This window comes from Myodes glareolus, chromosome 21 (genome assembly GCF_982192425.1).
Source record: "Myodes glareolus chromosome 21, mMyoGla1.1, whole genome shotgun sequence".
In the NCBI taxonomy this organism is placed as follows: domain Eukaryota; kingdom Metazoa; phylum Chordata; class Mammalia; order Rodentia; family Cricetidae; genus Myodes; species Myodes glareolus.
This window is the reverse complement of record NC_142046.1, coordinates 32,008,559-32,031,397: the sequence shown is the minus strand read 5'-3', so window position 1 is coordinate 32,031,397 and position 22,839 is coordinate 32,008,559. Positions and strand designations below refer to the sequence as shown.

The window sequence follows — 22,839 nt, the reverse complement described above, 5'->3', positions numbered from 1 at the left end:
TTTTGAATTCTCAATAAAACACAAAAGATAGATTGGATTGTGAATATTCTGACAGAATATTTTAGTTTTTCTACTTTATTTCTTATTGGCATACTTTAAAAGGTTCTGAAATATTTGTATCTCAGTCTTTTTAAGATAAACAATGGAGAGAACTATGTCAAAGAAACAAGTCAAACCAAATTTGTTTCATCTCATGAAATAAAACATTGTTAGACTTCCTAAAACTACTATTTATTATCTTTTTATAACATATATATAGTACACTATTCATAATTATGTACATTAGTTATATATATAAGCAAGTTTTATATAGTTCTATGATATACATTCATAATTATGTACTTGAATATATAACCACATATATAAACACTAATGTGCATAACCATGTCTCTCCATGTATCTGGCATTTTTTTAAAGCATGTGAGAGCACATGCGCTCTCTCTCTTTCTCTCTCTCTCTTTCACACACACACACACACACACAAACTGAGAAAGGTACATTTCTTAGATATCTTTTATTAATAACAATGAATCAAAATATATCACATCCAAAAATTTAGTCCCAGAGTTCATGCTCTTAACCATTTTGGTAGTATTACCAATTTAATATACAGAAATTAAGATTAAATATATTTATATTTTTATTTTATTAATGATAAGAGATTACCAAAACTGCGGCTATAAAATCTAAATAGACTGTATGCATTACCTAGCTACAATTATTTGACTTTCTTTATAATGTGTGCTCCACAACTTTTATAGAATATTTTAATTGTTAAGAAAAGTACACACAGCATAAAGACGAATTAGACCAGAATTTTCAGTTACAAGACATTGTAAAACTTCATAAAGAATAAAACATGGGAGACAAAAGCAAATGGAAAATGCTAATGAATATCTACAAGATGCGAAGAGTTCATATGCTCTACATTTAAATCTCAAAATAATGCTAAGAAAAGCATGACAAAATAATTTACCTTATAAAATATACAGCACAGAACCTCAATCGCACCCCCTCCCCAACTATGTACTCCAGGATGCAGTGCAAAGAGCTAGCTCTCAGGTCAAAGGGTATCTCTCAAAGCTCTAGCGCTTGCTGCTTAGTAATAAAAAGGACATAATGGGTTATTCTGGATACAGTGAGCACTGGGGCTAGAAGTGAGTGGAAGTACACGATAAATTTAGTATGTAGCTGTATGGATAAAGCCTGTAACCTTTTTTCCCCAGTGCTATAAAGATGCAGCAAAAGAATGGTATTTATTTTACTTTTATATTCTTTAAAGAAAATTTGCTTATATTTATAAGCAGAAAGAAATAAAAAATACTTCCTACTTGTTTCTTAGAATTTTTTTTTTGCTACTTGTTAAAAGAATTAAACGTAATAGCTTAAGTCAATAATAAACAAGCCACAATCTGTAGAACCGTACAGAGTAAGGGACTGGGGGACAGGAAAATAGACAGATCTTGATAGGAAAGAGAAATAGAGTAGAAAGCTATGAATGGGTGCTGGGCTGGAATGGGAGAATCATGTGAGGAAAGGGAAGGGGGGATGAAGGAGGGAATATGGGGTGAGACAGTTAAGGGCCATTTTAGGGTTAGTATGGAAACTAAATGAAGTAGAAGTTTCCTAAAGTGTACACACACACACACATATGAAGGTGATCTGTATATATATATATATATATATATATATATATATATATATATATATATGAAGGTGATCTAAAATGAAATTGTCAAATAATGGGAAAACAGCACCAACTGGACATCTCTTGTCACGAAATGAAGTTGCCAATACTGGGATTGGTTACATATAATTGAGTTGCTGACCAAAAGGGTCCATCCCAAGAGAACCACCAAAGAATCCAGGCTGTTGCCAAAACTATAGGTTGCCCTCCACAAACTGACAGCAAGGCCTCATCACAAAAGACGATAATTACACAAGTCGTTGAATATGAAGGAGTTGAGCTGGTAGCTATACAGAGCCTTCATCCCTATGTTCTAGTGTCTTTGGTGCAAGAAGGTATTCTGCATGCTACCAAAAGAGAAATACAAACACCAACAGAGCCATAAACCCTTGGCTCAACAATGGAGTCCTGCCTGCAAGATACGCAAGTACAATGGTGGCCCAAAGTCTGTGGGAAGTAACCAACCAATTATCTGATTTTACTTGATGAGATTGAACCCATACTCAGCACTGCTTGGGTGACCAAATATAAGAGACAGATATATCAGAGAACTAGGGTAAAACCAAACATTGTTCTTTAAAAACAAAAACAGCAATAACAACAAAACAATGAAACTACCACTAATGACATTTCATTATGCTATACTCAGAGATCAGTGTCTTGCTCAGCCATCATCAGAGAAGATTCCTCCTACAGCAGATGGGACCAAATACACAGACCAACAGACAGACATTTTGCAGTGAGAAACTTTGAAACATTCAGTCATAAATGGGATATCTCCATCTTACAGCTCTCTGCAGGGCCCAGAGAACTCTTTGGGGGAGGAGGCAGAAATAGTGTAAGGGCTAGAGATGATGGAAGACATGAAGAAAAAGGTCTTAAATCAACATGAGCAAAGCTCATGTGAACTTAGACTGACGCTGCGTGTACAGGGCCTGCATGGATCTGCACCAGATTCTCTGTGTATATTTTATGGATTCCAGATTAATGATTTTATGGGATTCCTGAGTGTATTTTTTGTGCCTTCTCTTGGGCTCTTTTCCTTCTGTTTCTTTTGCCCAATTCTGATGTATCAGTTCTTGTTTTATCTTAAATTTATTATTCTATAGAACCAGTTTTTTTTTTTCTAATTAGAGACAGAAAGGGATCCAGGTGGGCAGGGAGTTACAGAGGAACTGGGAGGAGAGAGCAGAAATCACAATCAGGATATACTAGGTAAGGGGTTAAAAAAAAATCTATTTTCAATAAAAGAAAAAAAAAGAGAAAAAAGTCAAGAAAAGATTTTGGGATGATATTCATATATATTAAAGTATATTATTAAAAATAGAATTATAATAACTATAAAATTCTTAGCAGAGTACATGGCACACAGAGAAGTAATCAGTAGATTATTAACAATTATATTAGAGATTTGAAATTTGTAGTGATAAACCTTAACATATGCTATAAACCCTATCTACCATTCTTTAATTATAACCTTATTTGATAAAGAAATCCTTGGGGGTAGGGGTACTACTCACTTATCACAGAACTAGTATCCTTAGGAATATGCTTTGCTAGAAAGAGAATAAAGAAGTACAAAGCAGAAGGAACACAGCAATTCCTGAATAATGCCCAAACCAATCTTTATTCCCATTTAGAAGGGACACCTGACCAGAGTTATTAAACTCAGTAAGTTTTCTTTTCAAGTATTCTAATATGCTTTTCAAATAGCTGTGGTTTATTAACTCACTACTCCTCTAGGTACTGAAAAAATATGTATCCATGCTATGTATACTCTCTCTCTCTCAGAATGTTGTATTTATAAGTAAATAAAGAACTCTAAACATCTCTGTTATTTTTAGAGATAAAATATGCTTTGAGAAGCGTAGTCTTGACTGGGAAGATGGCTCAGGGAGTAAAGGTACTTGCCCTCAAGACTAAAGACATGTTCAATCCTTGACTCACAGGTGGAAAGAACCGGCTGGCCCTGTTGTAGGTTATCTTCTGAGTTCTATGTGCACAACCATGCAAATACACACACAAATACAAACATATTAAACAAAATGTAATTTAATAAGAAAGAAAGGAAAGGGAGGTAAAGGCAGGATTGGGAGAGGAAGATGATCTCCTATTTCTGAGAATCCCAGAATACTAAGATCAAATTTATTTTACAAACTGTTCATCTTTAAAATTAGTTCATTGAAGTTGGGTGGTGGTGGCACACACTTTTAATCCCAGCACTTGGGGGGCAGAAGCAGACAGATCTCAATGACTTCGAGGCCAACCTGATATACAGAGTGAGTTCCAGGCAGACTCCAAAGCCACATAGAGAACCCTGTCTAAGAAAACCAAAAATAATAATAAAAAAAGTAAAATAAAATTAGTGCATTGAAAGAATTTATCCACCCTTAAGTCATGTAGTATCACAATGATTCAATGAGTGCTTAAATATATTTTCACTCTTACACATCTTTATGATAATTTGATATTTTGCTGTTAACCACGAATTTAATACATTAATTTTATCATGTTTTTACATATTCTTATCATATTCTGTTTCTCAAGCCTCTAGTTATCAGGCTGTTTAATAAAAACATAAGGTAGTGTCCAAAGCTCAAACAGAATGAACACAATTCAGTGATAATGTTATATAAAAAAAGTAAAAATAACATTCCTTCAATTTTATCTTTAAAAATCCTAATGCAAATCAGATATACCAAATTATTCAAGGCTAACATCATGGAGTGAGACAAGCCGTGCAGCCTAGTCATTTACTACCACTTCTGACTGTATGTGTTCATATGAACAGAACAAATGCTAATATTTGTATTACCATTATTGTGTAACAATATCTTTCTTAGCAGTACATGAAATAATTTGTAAAATGTTTACATTCTAGTTAAAGATAAACATGCTTGGTTTATAACGGTTTTGTCTTCTTCTCTCTGCTTTGATTTGCTCCATGTGTTACGGTCCTCTTCAAAAGTTGTGCCACACAACTATGTCCATAATTTCATTAGTTATCATCTATCTCATACCTGAAATGGGCTTTTAGTTCAGTATATTGATTAGGCAACACAATTAGGTCCTTCTCTTTTGAACTCAAAGACATATTCATTTAATTCCTTTTCTAAGTTCTGCCTACTTATCTCTAGAAAAGTATATCCTGTTCATAGTTTCCAATAAATTTGTATTAAAAGAGTCTTATGAGATCTGAAAGTAAGATCATGGCTGCATGGGAAAGTTCATTACTGGTTTAGAGTGAAATAAAGTTATCTTTAGTAACAGCCGACCTATAACTAATTGTGAGCTTTTCTCATTAAGAACAAAGACTATCTATCTACATTTCAGTTTTAACCCAAAGATCACGGAAAGTATTGCTTGCAATGTCTTGGCGGTTTTGCTTGTACCTAAGCCTCTAGAAGTCCTTGGGCTTTCTTTTCAGGAAATGCTTCCCCATCATGATTAAGGAAACTCAGAGAAATTACAACTAAACATTGCCTCACAGTAGATGTCTCCTGTTTCCACAGAAACCTTTAATAGTAAACTTCATGTAACTTTCCATGACAAAAAGTTCTAATTTTGCATTTATTGGCACAATTATTTGATAATAACCTTTTCCACCTTCAGGGTTTAGTTCTAGAAGACAGAGAAGCATGCTAATGTTCACTCACACATCTCAGTAAGCACACAATAGCCATCAACATATATTAGTTTAAGGAAGGTAATGGCAAGTCATTGGTAAAAAGGAAACAACAAACATCTAATTAATGAGAATCAAATTTTCAAAATAAATTACATCTCTTTTCATCTGGAAACAAGATACAGCACTGTATTTGCTATAATAAATTTGTCTATTTTCAAAAGGGAAAAAAAAGTTCCTGGTGGTAAGGGCAGAATACCATAGTTTGTAACTATAGGACTACTTCAAGATAAATCATATCAATCAAAATCCATAAATTAAATGGAGAAAACCTAAGCTAGACTTTTCTACTTTTAGCATCTCTATGTAATATGTATAGTTTTATAGTCTACTATTCATAACTGTTCTCAAGGATTAACCAGGGGATGAATTTTAATAAACTGAACAAAAAACCAAGCTGTAATGTAGTAATGTTTTACTACCTGAACCACAGTGCTTCATTCCCAACTCAGAACCAGACACACTAGTTTCAGAAACCAGTGGCCCTTCTAGTCCTAACTGTAGTTATTCATTTCCTTAATTTTTGTCCAAATTATTTTCTCCTATTTTTCTGCTTATTTCTTTTCTGATTTATGTTCTGGGAAACAAAAAAGTAAAATCAGAAATTTACAGGTATCATATTTTCAATCATAACCTTACTTTACTAGATTATTTTTAACTTTAGTTTTTGTTGTTCTTTCTGCAGCAGTGGGTGTGGCAGTGCACGCCTTTGATCCCAGCACTTGTGAGATAGAGGTAGGCAGACAGGCAAAGCTCTAAGAGTTCCATGCCAGTCTCATCTACCTAGTAAGATCCTGAATACAAAAAAAAAAAAATAATGACAACAAAATAATAATTAATAAATAAGTTTGCCAGTGTTCTCATCTCATTAGATTTGTCCTTGCCTGAAATTACTTCCTTCCGTAACAACTCAATATTTCTCCTCTATATAAATTCACATTAACTTATCCTTCCCAAAAAGTACATGGTGATTTCCCTTACAGAATTCTGATACTTTCTTTTCTAAGCATATTTGCATACTCATTTTGATATAATTTTACAAAAAGTTCCAAGGCTGATTTTTCAAGGACATACTTCAGTCACTTTAAAAGAGAAATGCTTATTCTTCAAAACCTTCTCCTTTATTTTTGTCCTCTATTAAAAGCAGTAGCTAAATACTCAAACTCTGTAGAAATGTCAAGTGACTATATGTGATCTATATTTCAGGGAACACACAATAATTTGTACCACTGATGAAAATGTTTTACAATAGGTCTATGCATTCCTTCTATTTTAGACTAAAACTTCCTAATTGACATCCTTCATTATCACTCAGGGTAGACTAGAAGGATATCCAATAAGTAAAATACTTCCACACACAGTTTCATTACGGAAGACAAGACTTCCCTCTCTTACATAAGAAGACTAGATCGGTCTGACTGTGCATCAAGCTGTGGTGACTTTAACAGCACAAAATTTCCTCAGGGTACTCAGGGATCTACTCATGAAACTGTTTGCTTAGGCCTGCAATTTTTATGGGTCCTTTGTTCCTTGTTACTTTAATATACAAATGTACTTTTTCATTATAAATTTGCTAACATAAATAAAAACATTGAAATCAAATCTAAGTAATATTAAAACATACAAATATAGAGCTCTTTAAATTAATCAGAATTCTAGACAGATGATTTCTATACACAAAAGATGTAAGTTAGTAAATATATTCTAGGTCTGTTTATAGATAGATGGATGGATGGATGGATGGGTGGATGGCAGAGTCTATACTTTCATGACATATACAATAGAAAAAAGCACTATATTATCTGTATAAATATACATTCTTAAACATAACAAAATATGTTATATTTTTAAAAAAAGACAACATACTGTACATATTATTTGACTTACTTTTTTTTACCTGGCTCATCTTAGAAATCTATCCATGTATTTAATCTACAAATCTATAAATTTTGTATATTTTCCATTTTATCTTCAGATATCACATATTTATTACCTCACTATCTTATATTATTCCATAAAAAAGAGATTGTTTCTTAATTTAAAAAGTGAGCCAAATGCATCTTTTGATTATACTATTTAAAGATTTTACTAACAATTGATTCCATATAAGTTATATAAATTTTCATCTTTCCTATATGATACATTTATATCTGCATGTACTTTGCTTTCAACAAAAACATTTTTACAATATATACAGAAAGTCAATGTATAAGAGAAGTAAAACAACGTTAGGAAAAAAGTAATGAATTTAGCAAAAGTGCCTACTACATTAAAGAAACTAAGTACACACACAATTCAAGTCAATTTATGACTAGGTGATACAAAAATAGATGAGCAGTTGAAGACATATTAAATTCATTGTACCTTTATAAAAAGAAAAATAAACAATTTAATAACCTACTTAAAATACAGAACTGCAAACAGCAAGAGTAACAGCACAGAAAAGAATGTAGGATTGAATTAAAATCTGTTATTTGCATGTAGACTTCCTACATATACATAAAAACACAGGAATATGACTCTTAGTTTTCTTTGGGCAAAGGCAGCATATTATTCTGTTCTTCCAACTAGAACCAGGATCCAAATCAACTGATAAGCAAATACAAATCTTTTTTTAAAGAAAGAAAGAAGCTAAACTGAAACATTAGGAAAGCAAATAATAAAAAAATGTTAGCTTTTAGTATCATGAAAAGAAATTGTTAAAGGGAAATAGAAAATACTATATATTATCTCTATAGGAATGTTTGATTTTATACATCTATAAGAATTAAATGCTAACACTTTCTATATTTAAAAAAATATTCTTAGGAGTTGCAAAATTTAGCAAAGCCTATGGTAACAAAATCCCCACATACATTGCCAGCAATCCTTCTAGCTGGTATGGGCATGCTGCTACATAGTGAACTGAACACTGTAGCTTTAACTGAAATTTGAATGTTATAAACAGTTAGATGTCTGGCTCTGGCCAGCATTGTAATGCCATCAGCAGAACAGAGATGGGAAGCATAAACAAACCTTTTAACTAGATTAGTCTCTAAAATAGCCAAGAAATCCTTTAGCACAAACTCCATTGTGATAAATGTGGAAAGAGGAAAATGGTTTTTGGAATAATGCTTTAAAAAAATTCTATCTGTACTGTAACATGCATTCTAAATATTTTGATATTTGATATATATTAATGAAAAACTTTATAACTTCCCAAATAAAAGTAAGTCCCTTCCTTCTTTACAAGGCAGTCTCACTTTAAATCAGTATATCCAAATAAAGAAGCAACATAAAACAGCAGTGCTGGCTTTCCTGGACTGTGGAGCACTTCTTTCGCTTACTACAGTAAGTACTGCAGCCTCAACTATGGCTTTTGAATCCTATTAAGAACGTATGCATTAAGTACAATACTGGCTAACATGTCTTTACTCATAGCAAATAAAAAACAACAACTATAGCAACAAGAAAATAAAGTTTAAGACTGGGTCTTAGGAAACATTATCATATGTATTTCCAGGTTCTGACATACGGACATGCAATGAAGAAGTGGGGTAGCAATTGGCACAAGAATTTAAGTTTTAAAAGTAACACCAAACCAAAAAATTTCCAGATTGATAAATCTTTTGATTTAACAAAGAATTTAGCAAAGAACCAATATACAAATACTTCACCCCTGCAAGGTTCATGGTTGATTACATAACTCATTTTACTCCTTTAAAGCAATATATTCTGCTAATTTGTTCAATTCTACGGAATTTAATGAAAAGTTCTCACAGGCCAACTATGCTAGATGAAAATTTCATCATATCTAACTCTGAACAAAGTAAAAGGTTTACAGCTTCTTCAACGTCATTAGCATTTATATTTCTATTATGTCCACCTATATTAGAAAATAAAATTAATGTGTGTTAATCTATAAATATCTCACTTTTTTCTCTCTGAAGACATACTGATTTATTCCAACATTAAAGTATTATGTAATACCTCAAACAGAAATGCTAAAGAATTAGGATTCTTACTTTTCACTTACTTTTAGGTTATCTAAAAGAATTATTTTGGACAAGATTTATTCTTTTCATTGATTTTGTTTTATTGTTCTCATATGTCAGAAATCATTTGTAATTGTCTATTCTTACCTACAACAGAAACACAGATTTTTTTTTTAGCACTTCAAAATGTTCCCAAGGACTGGCATACTGTTTATAGAATGACACTCAACATAAGTATACAATATGAATATACATTTAGTAAGAGAGAACCTCAAGATTAACTGATTAACAAAATAGTAAATTTTGATTTAATTCCCCCTTTTCCTTAAAGAAAGCAAAAGAAGCAAAAAAAAAAACAACAACTCTGGTTTACTGCACTAAAAATCATTTTAATTTGATAGCTGCTTTTAAATAAAAACCCTGTTGTCTTGTGGCATTCCACTAATAAAATATTTGTATGAAAATTGTTAGAAGAAATACCTTGTTACATACTTTTGCAATCTCCAAGTTCATTTAACAAAATGCTAAATGTAACACCATGTCAATTAAAGGAAGGTCAAATAAAGAACTCTTGTCATGTTATGATTTTTTGTAAAGGGAAGACTGACTGTACTTATGCTTTAAGTTCTACACTGGATTGTATCCTGTAAGAGACTTCGATTTGCTTTGTTTTTCCATCCATCCTGTACACTCTGAAAAATTTTCCATCATCCTACCTTTATAAAGCCATCGGAGCCATCATTTTGCTAATTCTTTCCACAGTACAGATCGATAAAACTCTCTAATATGATTGAATTTTGAACTAAGAAGTACCCTATGTCTAATGCAATACAGTGCCTGGTGCCGTCTAATGATAAAAGTTACTTGACTGGTAAACAATTCCCTCATATGGAACATGACACAATAATACAAATGGAAAGACTGGGTAAAACAGATACATTCATGAAGGTGCTACACCTTCATGTGTATTACTAAAACACAAACAATGAATGTGAAAGAGTTCTGAATTTACCATTTAGAGTCAATTTACTTCTCATGGCATTAAACTAGTCAGTAGAGGCATCCACTTCTTTACTTCAATTGCAAATCAACATTATTCTCAAGCATACATGGTCAAAACTGAGAAGTGAATGTAGCTTTTTCTCTCCAAGGTACTGTTCAATTATGTATTAAAGCAATTAAAGAAACTGATACGGGATTCTTTGCTTTTTAAAGAACTCATCTATTGAGAAAATTCTGACTCATTTATTAAAACTATAGAAGCAGTATCACATAAGCAGTATTAAACATTGCAACTGATTTAGAAATGAAAAAATTTTTTTTCATGAGAAGCTTGAAGAAATATGCTTAGAATATACTAAAAATTCTAAAGCTTAAAAAAAAGTCAGTACTAATTTACTGGACCTCTATTATATTGTAAGAGTTGCTTAAAGTATGGAACAAAATATTTAAGCACTCAAAATGAAAATGTATACCTTTCTATAAACCATGAAAGATTATCTGCTGTCTAAGGTTTAACAGAAAAAAATATATTGAGAGCAAAACATTAAATTTGGAGAAAATTGCTTTTTATTTGAAAGAATTTAATGAACATTTTTAATAATCTTCAAGTTAAAGAATTATATTTAGAATATAAACTCAACAACAGTAGCCAAATAAATGACTTTCATAGTCTAAAGCTCGTGAATTCTGTATGAATTGAAAATCTCTAAAGTACAATATTAAGTAGAAATTTTGTTATATTAGTGTATTCTAACAAAATACAGTAATAATCTTCTGGAACATTCATTTTCCCACCTAACAATATTGTTAATATAAAATTTTAATTATAAGAAAAATACTTGACCAATGCATTTGTGGGATATAATTAACTCTCTTAACATGAAATTGCAGGCCCAACCTTGTTTTCAGATGCCTACCACAGTGCCTTAAAAGAAGAAGATATTCTACAGATGTTTAATTTCTAAGCACAATCTATTTTTCACAGACATTCAAAATCCAACAAAGTTTGCAAAGACATTTAAGTGGATATAGGCTTTCTGGCTGACTTCATTGGGTCCCACTGATGACTAGGTGTCAATCTTCATATCCATAGAGAACTGGAAAGCTGATAACTGTCTGGGTAAGGACCAAAAAAACAAAGTCAGGGACACATGTCACCTAAGTAACGACTGCGACTGCTTTACAGAGCTGGTGAGGGTGGACTGCTCATCCCCACATCCTAAGGTATCCTTCGCTCACTGAGCTGACCAAGTGAACAGTGAACAAATACATGTTTAATCAAGTTTTCAAGTAATTGCTTACTCAAAATAAGTCACTTTTCTCAAATTCTATCCTGATGAGGATTAGAAGGAAATATGTTTTTAATTCTTATTATGAGTACTACATTTTTAACAGCATTTAATTTAACTGTTAATTAGAAAATGTGAGAGCCACAGCAAATATCAAGAAAAAAAACTCTCAAGGAAAAAAAACCTTTCATGGTAATGAGAATTATACCAGGAAGGGGGGGGAGAGGAAAGGGAATTAATCTCACACTTCTTTGAGTGGAAAAAAAAAAACCAAACAAACCAACAATACCTACTTTTAAAACTCATATGGATTATGTCAGTCAGTTGGCCCTACTATGTACCTACCATGTTTGCTATGAATGAGGTGCATACAAGGTCTAATCAGATGAAAAGTTTTGACCTTACATAGTTCATTAAGTCAAACTCATAAGTAAGCATTTACAATTCTAATTGATTTTGTAAATAGAGATTTTTAGTTCAAGAGCAAAAATATATTTACTTAGCTGATTAACTGGGGGTGGGGGATGGGGACTAGTAGTAGAGAAAGCTGAATGATTCTGAAGAAGTAATAATCCCCAACCAGTGAAATTAGTAACTCTCTAAAGAGGCAACATCAAATTACCGCTCTGTAAGTGGGCAAACGGGAGCTCTAAAGCCATGTACCTTCACACTCATAGGAAGGATCAGTCTAGACAGGCATGGGGGCTGCTTGCTTTTAATCCCAGGACTGAGGAGGCAGAGGTGGGTGGATCTCTGGGAATGAAGCTAGTCTGGTCTGATAGGGCTTTCCAGACCACAGACTCTGTCTCGAGAAAAGCCTCTGTAGAAAACTTTGAACTGCGAAACATGGAATTAGGCATGAAAGTTTTCATTTCTGACCAAAAACCTTAGAATCTTGAGAACATTCTTCAGGTTTTCTAAATATCACAGCGTGGAAAGTGACGAGTTATATAATGTGACCTCCAAGGTATTATCTACATGAAAAATTATCCTCCTAAAATATCAACAGTACTTAACACTTAGAATATAAGCATTCTAAAAATATACAAAAGGTTTTTAAGCCATAAATTGTTATCTCCTTTACAGAAAATACAGAGTGGTCTAACCGTAGTAGGGATTAGGTAAGAAACAGGAGAATAGGAATACTTTCACAGGAAAATACAAATAGTGGTCTAACCATAGTAGGGATTAGGTAAGAAACAGGAGAATAGGAATACTTTCACAGGAAAATACAAACAGCTGGGTATGGTAACACACGCTTGTAACCCTACCACTCAAAATGCTATATGCAAAAGACCCTGTCTCAAAACAGAGGAAACACCAACTAAACACAGGCATTACGTTCAAGTCTGTAAATTTTCACTTAGCTGCCTATTAGACAACTACTATCTCAATTGTCTATACAAGTTGCATACTTAACATAGGCTCCTTTAATAAGTTCTCCTTCCTATACATTGTGTTATGACTGCTAAGTGTGTAAAGACAGAAAAGCTTAAGGATATTAGTATTAACAGTATTACCAATATTTATGATGGAAGACAAAATTGAAAGTAGCACAGATTTCTGCTCAAGTGCAGCAATCGCATCTCAAAGAAAGGCTAAAAAAAAGTGTTCAAATTTATATCAGAAATGAAAGAAATAGGACCATACTGTATACTGCTACACAGTTCCCTGCCGGTGTGTGAATGTCTATTTTACACACAGTTGGTAATTAAAATTTTACTACACAAGTTTCTACAGATGTATTGACTTTCAATCACTAAAATATGAGTATAAAATGGTTTGGTTTTACCATTAAGAAAACAAAATAAAACAAACAAAAAGGATCATCACATTCTAAGACTATATCAAAGATACTATGTCAAATATCATTACAGATTTCTATTTCTTCCTGATCAAATTGCTATTCTTTTATTGTTGACATAAATTATGGAATCAGAGAAACCAAAGCAGTTTTTAAAAACTGAGAGAGAGGCACAGAGAGAGAATAGGAAGATGAATGTATGCATCCATCTTCAAAAAAGGGAAAGAAATCCATAAATGAAACAAAATACCACTTTCTAATGTAAGATGGAACTATGAGGCCTACAACAGAAATATATTTTTAGTATTTGTGAAATAAAACATAGCACTATTTTTGAAATATAAATGATATATAAATATAAATAAAATACAGCACAATAGAATGAAACCAGAAGAATATACCTCATAGAATGCAGAATTTATCAAAACTGTTATTCTATAAGTCTAAATCCAGATTTACCTTTCAATTTGTATCTAACGATAACATACTAGCTACAACTTCATGATTTTTTTAACTCATGAAAGTGAATTTTAAAAATTTATTTTCTTTCACATGTGAACAATTTGGTCACTACCTCTGGATGAAAAACTCGTCTCAATTTACAACAGTACATAAATAATTCAGTTAAAACTGAAAGCGGTACCAATCCAGCAAAATATTGATGGGGAGGTTTGGCCTTCTTTGCAGCAAGAACAACATAAAGTTTTCAATGGGGATGACTTGTTCAGACAAGTTACAAAGATTCGAGTAAAAAAAAAACTACTTAGTTATGAAATAGCTAATATTTTCATGTTATGGAAAATAAATACCAGAAACGTATGTGGGCAAAGATATTACCAGTGGCATTTAAACTTCAAGCCTTTTAAGCTTTGAACTTTATATAGTCAAACATGAAACAAATATGTTACAAAAAAATACAAGTGTAAAACCCAACTAAAGGCCTCATGAACTAAAATTTGAAATTTGCTATGCAATTCAGACAAAATAAAAAATGGAGAAACTAAACACTTAGCATAAACACCAGTCAAGTCTTCCAACCCTAAAGTCAATATCCAAGCCACAGACAGAAGCAAAAAGAGAAACACTCCGGTCTACAACTGCATGAGCAGTTCCAACACAATTCACATCCCGACATTTTCCCCACTCAGAAACAAATGCAGGCAGCTTTTCCTGGGGAGAGAGAAGAAAGCTCTCGAAACGTAATTTTTTAAGTGACATCTAGAAAGTATGCCTCTTTCTGTCTCTTTCCCTGGCGCCTCATTGGAGGAAGGAGGGGGTTGTTTTTGTAGTCTCCCCCACTGAAGCAAGGCACAATCAGATGTTAGCTGGAGAAACCACTTTTGACAACAGCAAAGGAAAATAAAAGTGTCCTTCCTTCCCTGACAGGGTGGACACCCCACCTCACACACCCCTCCTCACTCCAGCCCCTCCTTCGCTCACCCCCCAGCACCACCCCCTCCTCACCCCGGAGCTCCACTGCGTATGAGGTTTGGTGCTCCTGCCGCCCGGAGTGAAAGTCAGAGCCAGAGGAAGGCAATGGAGCCCCCCCAGACGCACTTACCTTTCCTGCCCCCCACTTTTGAGTGCCTTCCCTGGAGCTGTGGAGGATGACACAAAGGGTAATAAAGGGGGGGAGTGGAGGAGGAGGAGGCAAGGGAGGAGGAGGAGAGCTGGGGAAGTGGCTGCTCCCAGTGTAGGGAGATGTCTCCAGCCAGGGCCAAGCAGCAGCAGCAGCAACAGCAGCAGCAGCAGCAGCAGCAGCAGCAGCAGCAACAGCAGCAGCAGCAACAGCAGCAGCAGCAACAGCAAAGGGTCTGTGTTGCTAAGAGGCTTTTGGTCTCTTTCTCTCCTCCTCTCACGGCCACAGAGAAGGAGGGTGGAAGGGGCTCAGGGAGCAGGCGAGTAGAGGGGCTGAGGGGGTAGGAGTCGTGGATGGGGGTTTTCTAAGAAGAAGAAACTCCTCTCCTCTCTCCGGCTCAATCCCCCACTCAGGGCTCGGAGCTGGAGGGTGGGGGAGGAACTCAGCCGCCTTCCCCCCACCCCCCTCAATTCAAGGTTGAAGTGGGGTAAAATGAGTGTCCTGTCCCTTTAAAAATAGAAATAAAAGGTGCCCCCCCTCTGCCACTGCCTCTCTCTTCATCATCAGCTGCTGCTGCTGCTGGGGTCTCTCTGCTTGGGGGGGAGGGGGGGCTCGGGTAGAAGAGACGGGAGGCACTCACTGCGCATGTCCCTTTCTGACGGGAGGCTGGTTGGTTGACGGCCGGAGGAGGGGGAGGGGAGGAAATGAGATGTTTTCCCAGAAGGCTCCAAGGCGCTGCCGACCCGGAAGACATTGTAGCAGGGGGTAGAGGGGCGGGGGCGGGAAGAGGGAGGAAGTTGCTACTCTTTAACACCCCCAGCCGCCTCCTCCCTCCTTAGGGAAAGCGGAGGGACGGAAGTAGGCGGGGCCCGAAGGGGCGGGAGGTCACGTGACGAGTCGGGGCGGGGCCGGGGAGGCGGTGGGAGCGCTGCGCATGCTGGGAGTGGCTGTGGGCGCTTGGCAGCGGCACGGGGAAAGCGGAGCCGGGCAGGAGGTGACCGTCCTGGGTCCTCACAGTCGGCAGCGGACGGCGTTGCCCCGGGGTAGGTAGGCTTTGCAGCGGGAGGTAATGCGGGTCCCGAGTCGGGGTCGGGTTGGCAGTGGCCGCAGGCTGGCGAAAGGAGCGAAGATGTCAGGCTGAGGGGGACTGGGAAAGAGGTAGGCTCGTGCAGGCCAGGAAGGCCCGGAGCCGACGGGCTGCTGCAGGCTCCCGGATCCCCGGCGATGCCGAGGACGGAGCCCGAGCGGGGCAGAGTGCTGCTGATCTGCTGAGACTCGGTGCAGAAGACTCGAGGGGGAAGTACATGATTGGCCCCGTGGAGAGGAAACCAGGGTCTCTGCAGGTGACCCACCACTTCACCCTTGCTTCAGAGCCTGGGACGCTTCTGGAAGAGCCAATCCGGATGTGTGAATTTGATTCAACTTCTAATTAGCCTTGCCGGGTCCGCATCCTGCATCCCCTCTTTTTCTGTCGTCCTAGGGATTTTTTAAGAAGCGGTAGGCAGCGAACGGGCAGGGGTGGTTTGAGTGAAGGCTCCCCGCACGCTCTACCCGAATGCTGCCACACAAAAGGCTGCAGGCTCTGAGGGAGGATGCCTGGGATTGTGGGGTCCCTCATACTGAGTTTTGTCCTTAAAGAAGAGACACCTCGAAATTTTCTTTCCTTGTAGCGTAGAAGAGAAAGCTTTTCATCTGGGTGTTTTTTTTTTTTAATAGTGAATTAACGGTTTCTTTTCTACCTCCACATTTTTTACAGTTAAAGTCGTTAGTTTTTCATTGCTTTGTAAAGATACTTTAAAGAGCCAAATCACTTAATGAGATTTTTTAAAAGAATCAAAGATCCTCGAATTAATTGTTAGTATCAATTTTAGTTCTGCTTAGTATGATTCACCGTCCACATTATTTTATTTTACAAATTTTATTTGGTACAAGTCCATACAGTGGACCCTATTCATGTATCCATTACCCTGTGCTTACCTTTTCTTTATGTCAGGGAGGTAATTATGTCAGATGGGCCCAAAACAAAACTCCAGTGCGCAAAACTTCTTTATTAGAAAGTCAGGTTTTTGTTTGTTTTTTCAAAACAAAGGTTCCCAGCTGTCCAACTAGCGCTGGACAGAGCGCTCACAGAGGTCCGCCTGTCTCTGTCTCCCTAGTGCTGGAATTAAAGGTGTGCGCCACCACCACCTGGCCTTTTCAAGGTTTATTTATGTATTATGTGTACAGTGCTCTGCCGCTACGAATGCCTGCACTTCAGAAGAGGGCACCAGACCTCATTCAGGTGTTGTGAGCTGGGAATTGAACTCTTTTAGAAAAATCACAGTTAGTCTTGATGGATATTAGACTTATGTTCGTTTTTTTAACTACTTACAAACGATCTAGTTTAGAATATTTATGAATATCTGCATAAATGTTTTCTTATGCACATAGCTATCTATTTTTGTAGATTGTATAAGTCTGTCTTCAGTTTCACCAGATGTTAAAATGGATATGACATTTTATACTCCTGTCTCGGTGTGTGATAGGCTCTGACTTGTGCCATCTCACCAACGATTATATTTTAATTTTGCCAAACTGATGAATCTAGTTTTATAATTTGTAATGCTTTGATTACAGTTCTGTACTGAAGATATTTCTTTTTCAGAAACTTACTGACTGTTTGGATTTATTCTTTCAGAAGTTGTGGTTTGGTTTTTTGTTTTTTGCTTTTTGTTTGAGAAAGTCCTGACTGCCCTGGAGCCGCTCTGTAGACCAGGTTACCTTGAACTCACAGAGATCTGCCTGCCTCTGCCTCCTGAGTACTGGAATTAATCGTGTGGACCACCACCACTTGACTCCAGAAAATGGGTTTTTTTTTTCTTCTTTTGTAGCATTGTGGCAGATAGCTAATCTGTTCTTGGAGTATTACTTATCTTCTGGATAGTATGTTTAACAGTCTGGGTTTCTATGTTGTTATTGTTCCTTAAACTTTATTTTTGGCTTTATCTCCAGGAAACAAGTTTTCTTCTCGTGCTACTCAGTACATTTGTCATCAACTTCATGTGGCTTTTGAGCACTTGAAATGTATGTAAATAATAGAAATGAATAACAATTATTTTTATAGTGTTTATTAAATATATTAGAAAATATTAAACTACTTGGAATTTACACTTACGTTGGACAGCAGTGTTCTCAACTATGAATGTTGAGTTACTGTTTCTTCATCTTTGCCACTTCTGATTACTGTACTGCCTTTCTGACCATCCTATTGGTGTATCTTTTTCCTCTTACATCAGTATGGTCTCTAGAAGTTCCTTAATGCAGACAACCACCCACTTTTCTTACTCCTTTGCTTCTAAGCCCTTGTTCTGGTTCTGTTTTGAGGGGTTAAGGTTTCTTGCAGCTCTCTGATTGTTTTTTTTACCACTTTGAAGATAATATTCTGTTGGTTTGTTTGTTTAAAGGGGAGAGTGACTTCTGTTGCTGTTTTCCAGCAATTCGCTCTCAATCTAATTCCAGGTACATTGAAAAAATTGTTTTATTTTTAAAAAATATTTTGTTTGGGATGATTTTTCTGCCATTTTATGATGATGAGGGGAGGTGGAATTCTTTGTATGCTTTAGAGATTCCTTGTGGTTTCTGGTATTAATATATCATTGTCTTTGTAAAAACATAAATGAACTGTTTGTGATTACCTCCTGAAAATTGAAACCTTAACTTTCATTTCCATGTATTTATAGTTAATTTGTTGTCTTTTTAGTCCAGGTTCTAAATTTTTTTTAGTGTGTTTCTGCTGACTTGCAATGTTTCGTTATTTCTTGGGTATTTGTTCTAGCTGTGGCCTTTGGAAATTACATGAATATGCCATAGAATAATCTTTTGTGCACTGTAAAGATATATCTTTACTAAGGAGCCTTCTGGTTGGTTTAATAAAGAGCTGAATGGCCAATAGATATTCAGGAGAGGATAAGCAGGATTTCCGGAGAGAGCGAGGAAGAGGAGATGAATCTAGGGGTGCTGGAACACCAGGGAGACTCTGAAGAAGTGTGATGTACAGTACAGAACAGAGGAAATCAAGCCACATGGCAGAATGTAGATTAATAGAAGCAGGTTAATTTGAGTTATATGAACTAGTTGGGGACAAGTCTAAGCTAAAGGGCAAACTTTCATAATTAAAAATAAGTCTCCAGGTCATTATTTGCAGGTTGGTGGTCCCAATGAAAAAGTACAACTACAGGAATATGTAAGGTACAAGATAATGGTATTTTTGAGACATCACACTTTGTGTTAAAGAGTCCAAGATTCCTAAGGTTATCAATTGTAAATGACTTTATTCATAGCCAGATCTTAGAATTTCCCGCTATATGTATAACATTTAGCAGGACTTAAAAATATGCCATTTTTCCTTACCCTAATTACGTTGCCCTTAATTTCTCAACTTAAGTTAGGAGATTGTCTGAGTAGTACCTTTGGTGGGCAGTGAGCTCTGATATTTTACCATAATCCAGCAGTATCAAATGAGTCAGCCTTTTTACCAGCCATATCTTTTGTATATGTCATCAGCATAGAAGTGACTGAATATGAAGCTCATCTCTGATTTACCTATTTTAGATTTGGGCATGTAGTTTCAGACTGCTTTATTTCTTTCAATGTCAGTGTATGCAAGTGAGAGTGTTTTGGCCTCGCAAGATGATCTGTCCAGCCTACCTTTAACCATAACTTTAAACCTCATGTATGCTGTTTGTTGTTTTATTATGTGCTAAAAGTTCTTGATTTTTCTGAGTGTGTGGGACAGATACGTTGACAAGTAGCATTTGCTTAGGACTGGACAACTGATACATAGAAATTACAGAGACATTGATAGCTATCCAAAAATAAGATATCAGTGAGAGTATGTTTACTGGTTTTCAGTTTTCCTTTTAGCATTCTTAAATACATATATCATTAAAAATAAGAAATTAGTTTGCATTGTTTTGTATATGTAAACAGATTGTATATTGTATATCACCTTTTTTCTCGTGCTGCCAAGATTCAACTTCATTGATACTTTAAACTGTCATATATTTCCATTACTAATGTCTCCTATATCATATGTAGTGAAGACATGTAAATGAAGACATGTAAATGATTGGAATAATTGTATTAAAAGGCTAAATCTACATCAGCCTTAATAGTAATTCCTAAAATTGAAAAACAATGTCATTTAAAGCTGTACAATTTAATACCAGAAGAATTAGCCAAAGTAACTGAAAACTGTTCTGAGGCAGAAAATACAGGCTGTGACAACTATCTTACCCAACACCATAATCGTCCAATACTAAGAAAAGTGCCAAGTAAAGTCTCCCTGTAACAAAGAGTTTTGAGGCAGTTTTAAATATAAACCATGTAGAACATCATCTTTTGTTTGTCTATTTTGTTTTTTGTTGGTTTTGAGACAAGATATCCCTGTGTAGCCCCAGTCTGTTGTAGCATTCCCTGTGTTACATTGACTGGCCTTGAATCACCATGATTCTCTTAACCCAGAATCTAAAATACAGAATTAGAGCCTGGACTGCCACAAGAAGTAGTCATTTTTACTCTTGAAATCATTACCTTAGACAGGATATAAACTGCTTAAAATATTTTCTAGTCTTAATATCTTGTCTTCTTGTACCATAGAGGCAAATTTGGTTTCAGAATTAAACTAATGTGTAAGGTAAGTTAAACATGCAATTTTAAACAGGAGTAAGTTTCTACACCCCTGCTTGTCAACCCTGTCCAGCACTCTACTATTGACCTAGTTTCTAGTATGAACTCTTGCCTTAGTTTGTTATGTTAGTTACAGTTAATGAGCCAATGTTGAAACATCAGTGCAAGTCCAAAGTTGACAGTGGAATTGTCTGTGCATTACACATTCTGGGAGATGTCATATGGTATTACTAGTATGCTATCATGGAGGAAGATACCTCTTGTGACTGCTGTCAGTGTTGCTATACTTTTGCCTATTTCATCATCTATCTAGTTCAACAGTCTGTAGCATTTCCCTCTTGACTTCTTTCTTAACTTAGGAGTAGCTTTCTAAAGTTTATTCCTGTCTTTTTTCATGGTTTCATAGCTTCTTTTTAGCACAGTAAAAAAATCATTGTAGGGCTATACAAGTTTATTTGTTATATTGAAAAACATGCTACTTCTAAGTTTTCATGGTTACTAGTAAAAATTCATTGTGGCTTTGTAAAGGAGTAAGTCACAAAACAAAACAATCCCACACCAATTTGGAATTATGATTAATAAAAGGGTTATTTATTTAAAGGGAAAAAACTTACAGATCACCGTCCTAGACAACAGCCTCCTGCACAACCAGGAAAAGCGTCTGATAGCCGGAAGCGGAATCCGAAGCAAGCAAGAGAGAGAGCACGAGGGCTGCTGCAGCTTATTTTTAAAGCAAAAGATACCACACCCTAGTGGGCTGGTATCTCAAAGGCTATTGGCTGAAGGAGCAAAAGTATTTTGTCAGTAGTTGAGCTATGGGCAGTTCCTTGCCCAGAGGCCAGTTTTGCCAAGAAGAATACAAGCTCCAAGTGGAGTGTCTTTGGTGCTCAACTGTCTCTCTGGAATAGATGGGTGCTGCCAGGAGCGATTATGTCTCACCACCACAGAACTCTAAGTTAGCTTAAATGTCATTTTCTACAGCTCTTTGAAAAGGTTGAAGATTTATACAGAATATAACCTCTATATATCTAAAGAACCTGATTAGAATAACTATAAATATGACAGACATAGATGATTATTGATCTACAATTTCTAATACCTATCTAACTTAAAAACTAAGAGAATAAACAACTGCAATAAATGAGGACAATGACCTCCAAATGTAAACAATGTATATCATTACATAAGCAATATATAAGTATCTTAATCAGAGGTAGAAATGTACACTGCAATATGGTAAATATATATATATCAATACAATATATATATCAATACATAGAAAATGTTTTAAACAGGTAGAAGCATGCATGCATACAATATTCAATATAATTTAGCTTTGTATCCATATACAAAAATCTATGCCAATGCAATTATGTATAAACAATAACTCACCAATCTATCATCCCATCATCCAGTTTCCCCCTTTTGTTAATGTGTATATATATATATATATATATATATATATATATATATATATATATATACACACATACACACACCCCTGAGCATATAAAATTTCTCCCCAACCCTCAATCATATATTAATTATAATCAACCCCTTAATAATGTCCCTAAACCCAAGGACACAGCTATTTAGGCTGTAAATAATTTTAATTCAGGTATACCCAATGAGAGACTAGGCATCAATTTCAAGTAAAATACATATATCATGAGTGTCTTACTGCTGTTATAATATTCTAACAAAAGCACCCCAACTGAGCTTCAGGTTCTAGTCTATCATGACAAGAAAGTCATAGCAGCAGTAACTTCAAAAGTCAGGTTACATCCACACTTAGAAGCAAAGAGCAATAAATTAATAAAGCCCTGATGCTAGGGTCCTGCCTTCTTTTTACACTTACTACTATTGCATGTTAAATAATACAAGCAACATTATCATTAACTCAAAGACTTCCCAGCAATTAATGAAATTGTTATTTTAAATTTTCTAATGGCTGTGGAGTGATAGAAAACTTTTTGACTGTTAATTTCTTTAAGGATATGATATTGAACATCTCATGCTTTCTTGTCACCCTATTTGATGAAATGTGAGTTTAAGTCATTGGCATTTTTAAAATAGGTTGTTTTCATGATAGCATTTTAAGAGTTTTTTGTTTATTTTGATTCTGGTCAAGTAGGATCAAATATTTCCTCCC

The 22,839-nt window shown here is 35.5% G+C and overlaps 2 protein-coding genes across 27 annotated transcripts in view; one reads left to right on the top strand and one right to left on the bottom strand.

The window, feature by feature from the left end:
• Mbd5 (methyl-CpG binding domain protein 5) overlaps positions 1-15,798 on the bottom strand; it is a 348,936-nt gene extending 333,138 nt beyond the window's left edge. For 11 of the 17 annotated variants that reach the window (XM_085681160.2, XM_085681155.2, XM_085681168.2 and 8 more), the window contains exon 1: positions 15,003-15,142. The gene's annotated coding sequence lies outside the window, so the exon portion shown is untranslated. Of the gene's footprint in view, positions 1-15,002; positions 15,143-15,660 lie in introns of those variants that run through there. The other 6 variants (XM_085681158.2, XM_085681157.2, XM_085681170.2 and 3 more) reach the window with 4 other exon arrangements.
• The window catches only part of Orc4 (origin recognition complex subunit 4), a 44,166-nt gene continuing 36,448 nt past the window's right edge, over positions 15,122-22,839 (top strand). Inside the window, exons 1-4 of one of the 10 annotated variants that reach the window (XM_085681183.2) lie at positions 15,122-15,253; positions 18,012-18,083; positions 18,464-18,518; positions 20,658-20,694. Coding sequence is in view for 1 of the 10 variants with exons in the window: in XM_048425742.3 (XP_048281699.3) it covers positions 15,955-16,063 (109 nt within the window). In the remaining 9 variants the exon portion in view is untranslated. Of the gene's footprint in view, positions 15,254-15,933; positions 16,064-18,011; positions 18,084-18,463; positions 18,519-20,657; positions 20,695-22,839 lie in introns of those variants that run through there. The other 9 variants (XM_085681179.2, XM_085681182.2, XM_048425746.3 and 6 more) reach the window with 9 other exon arrangements.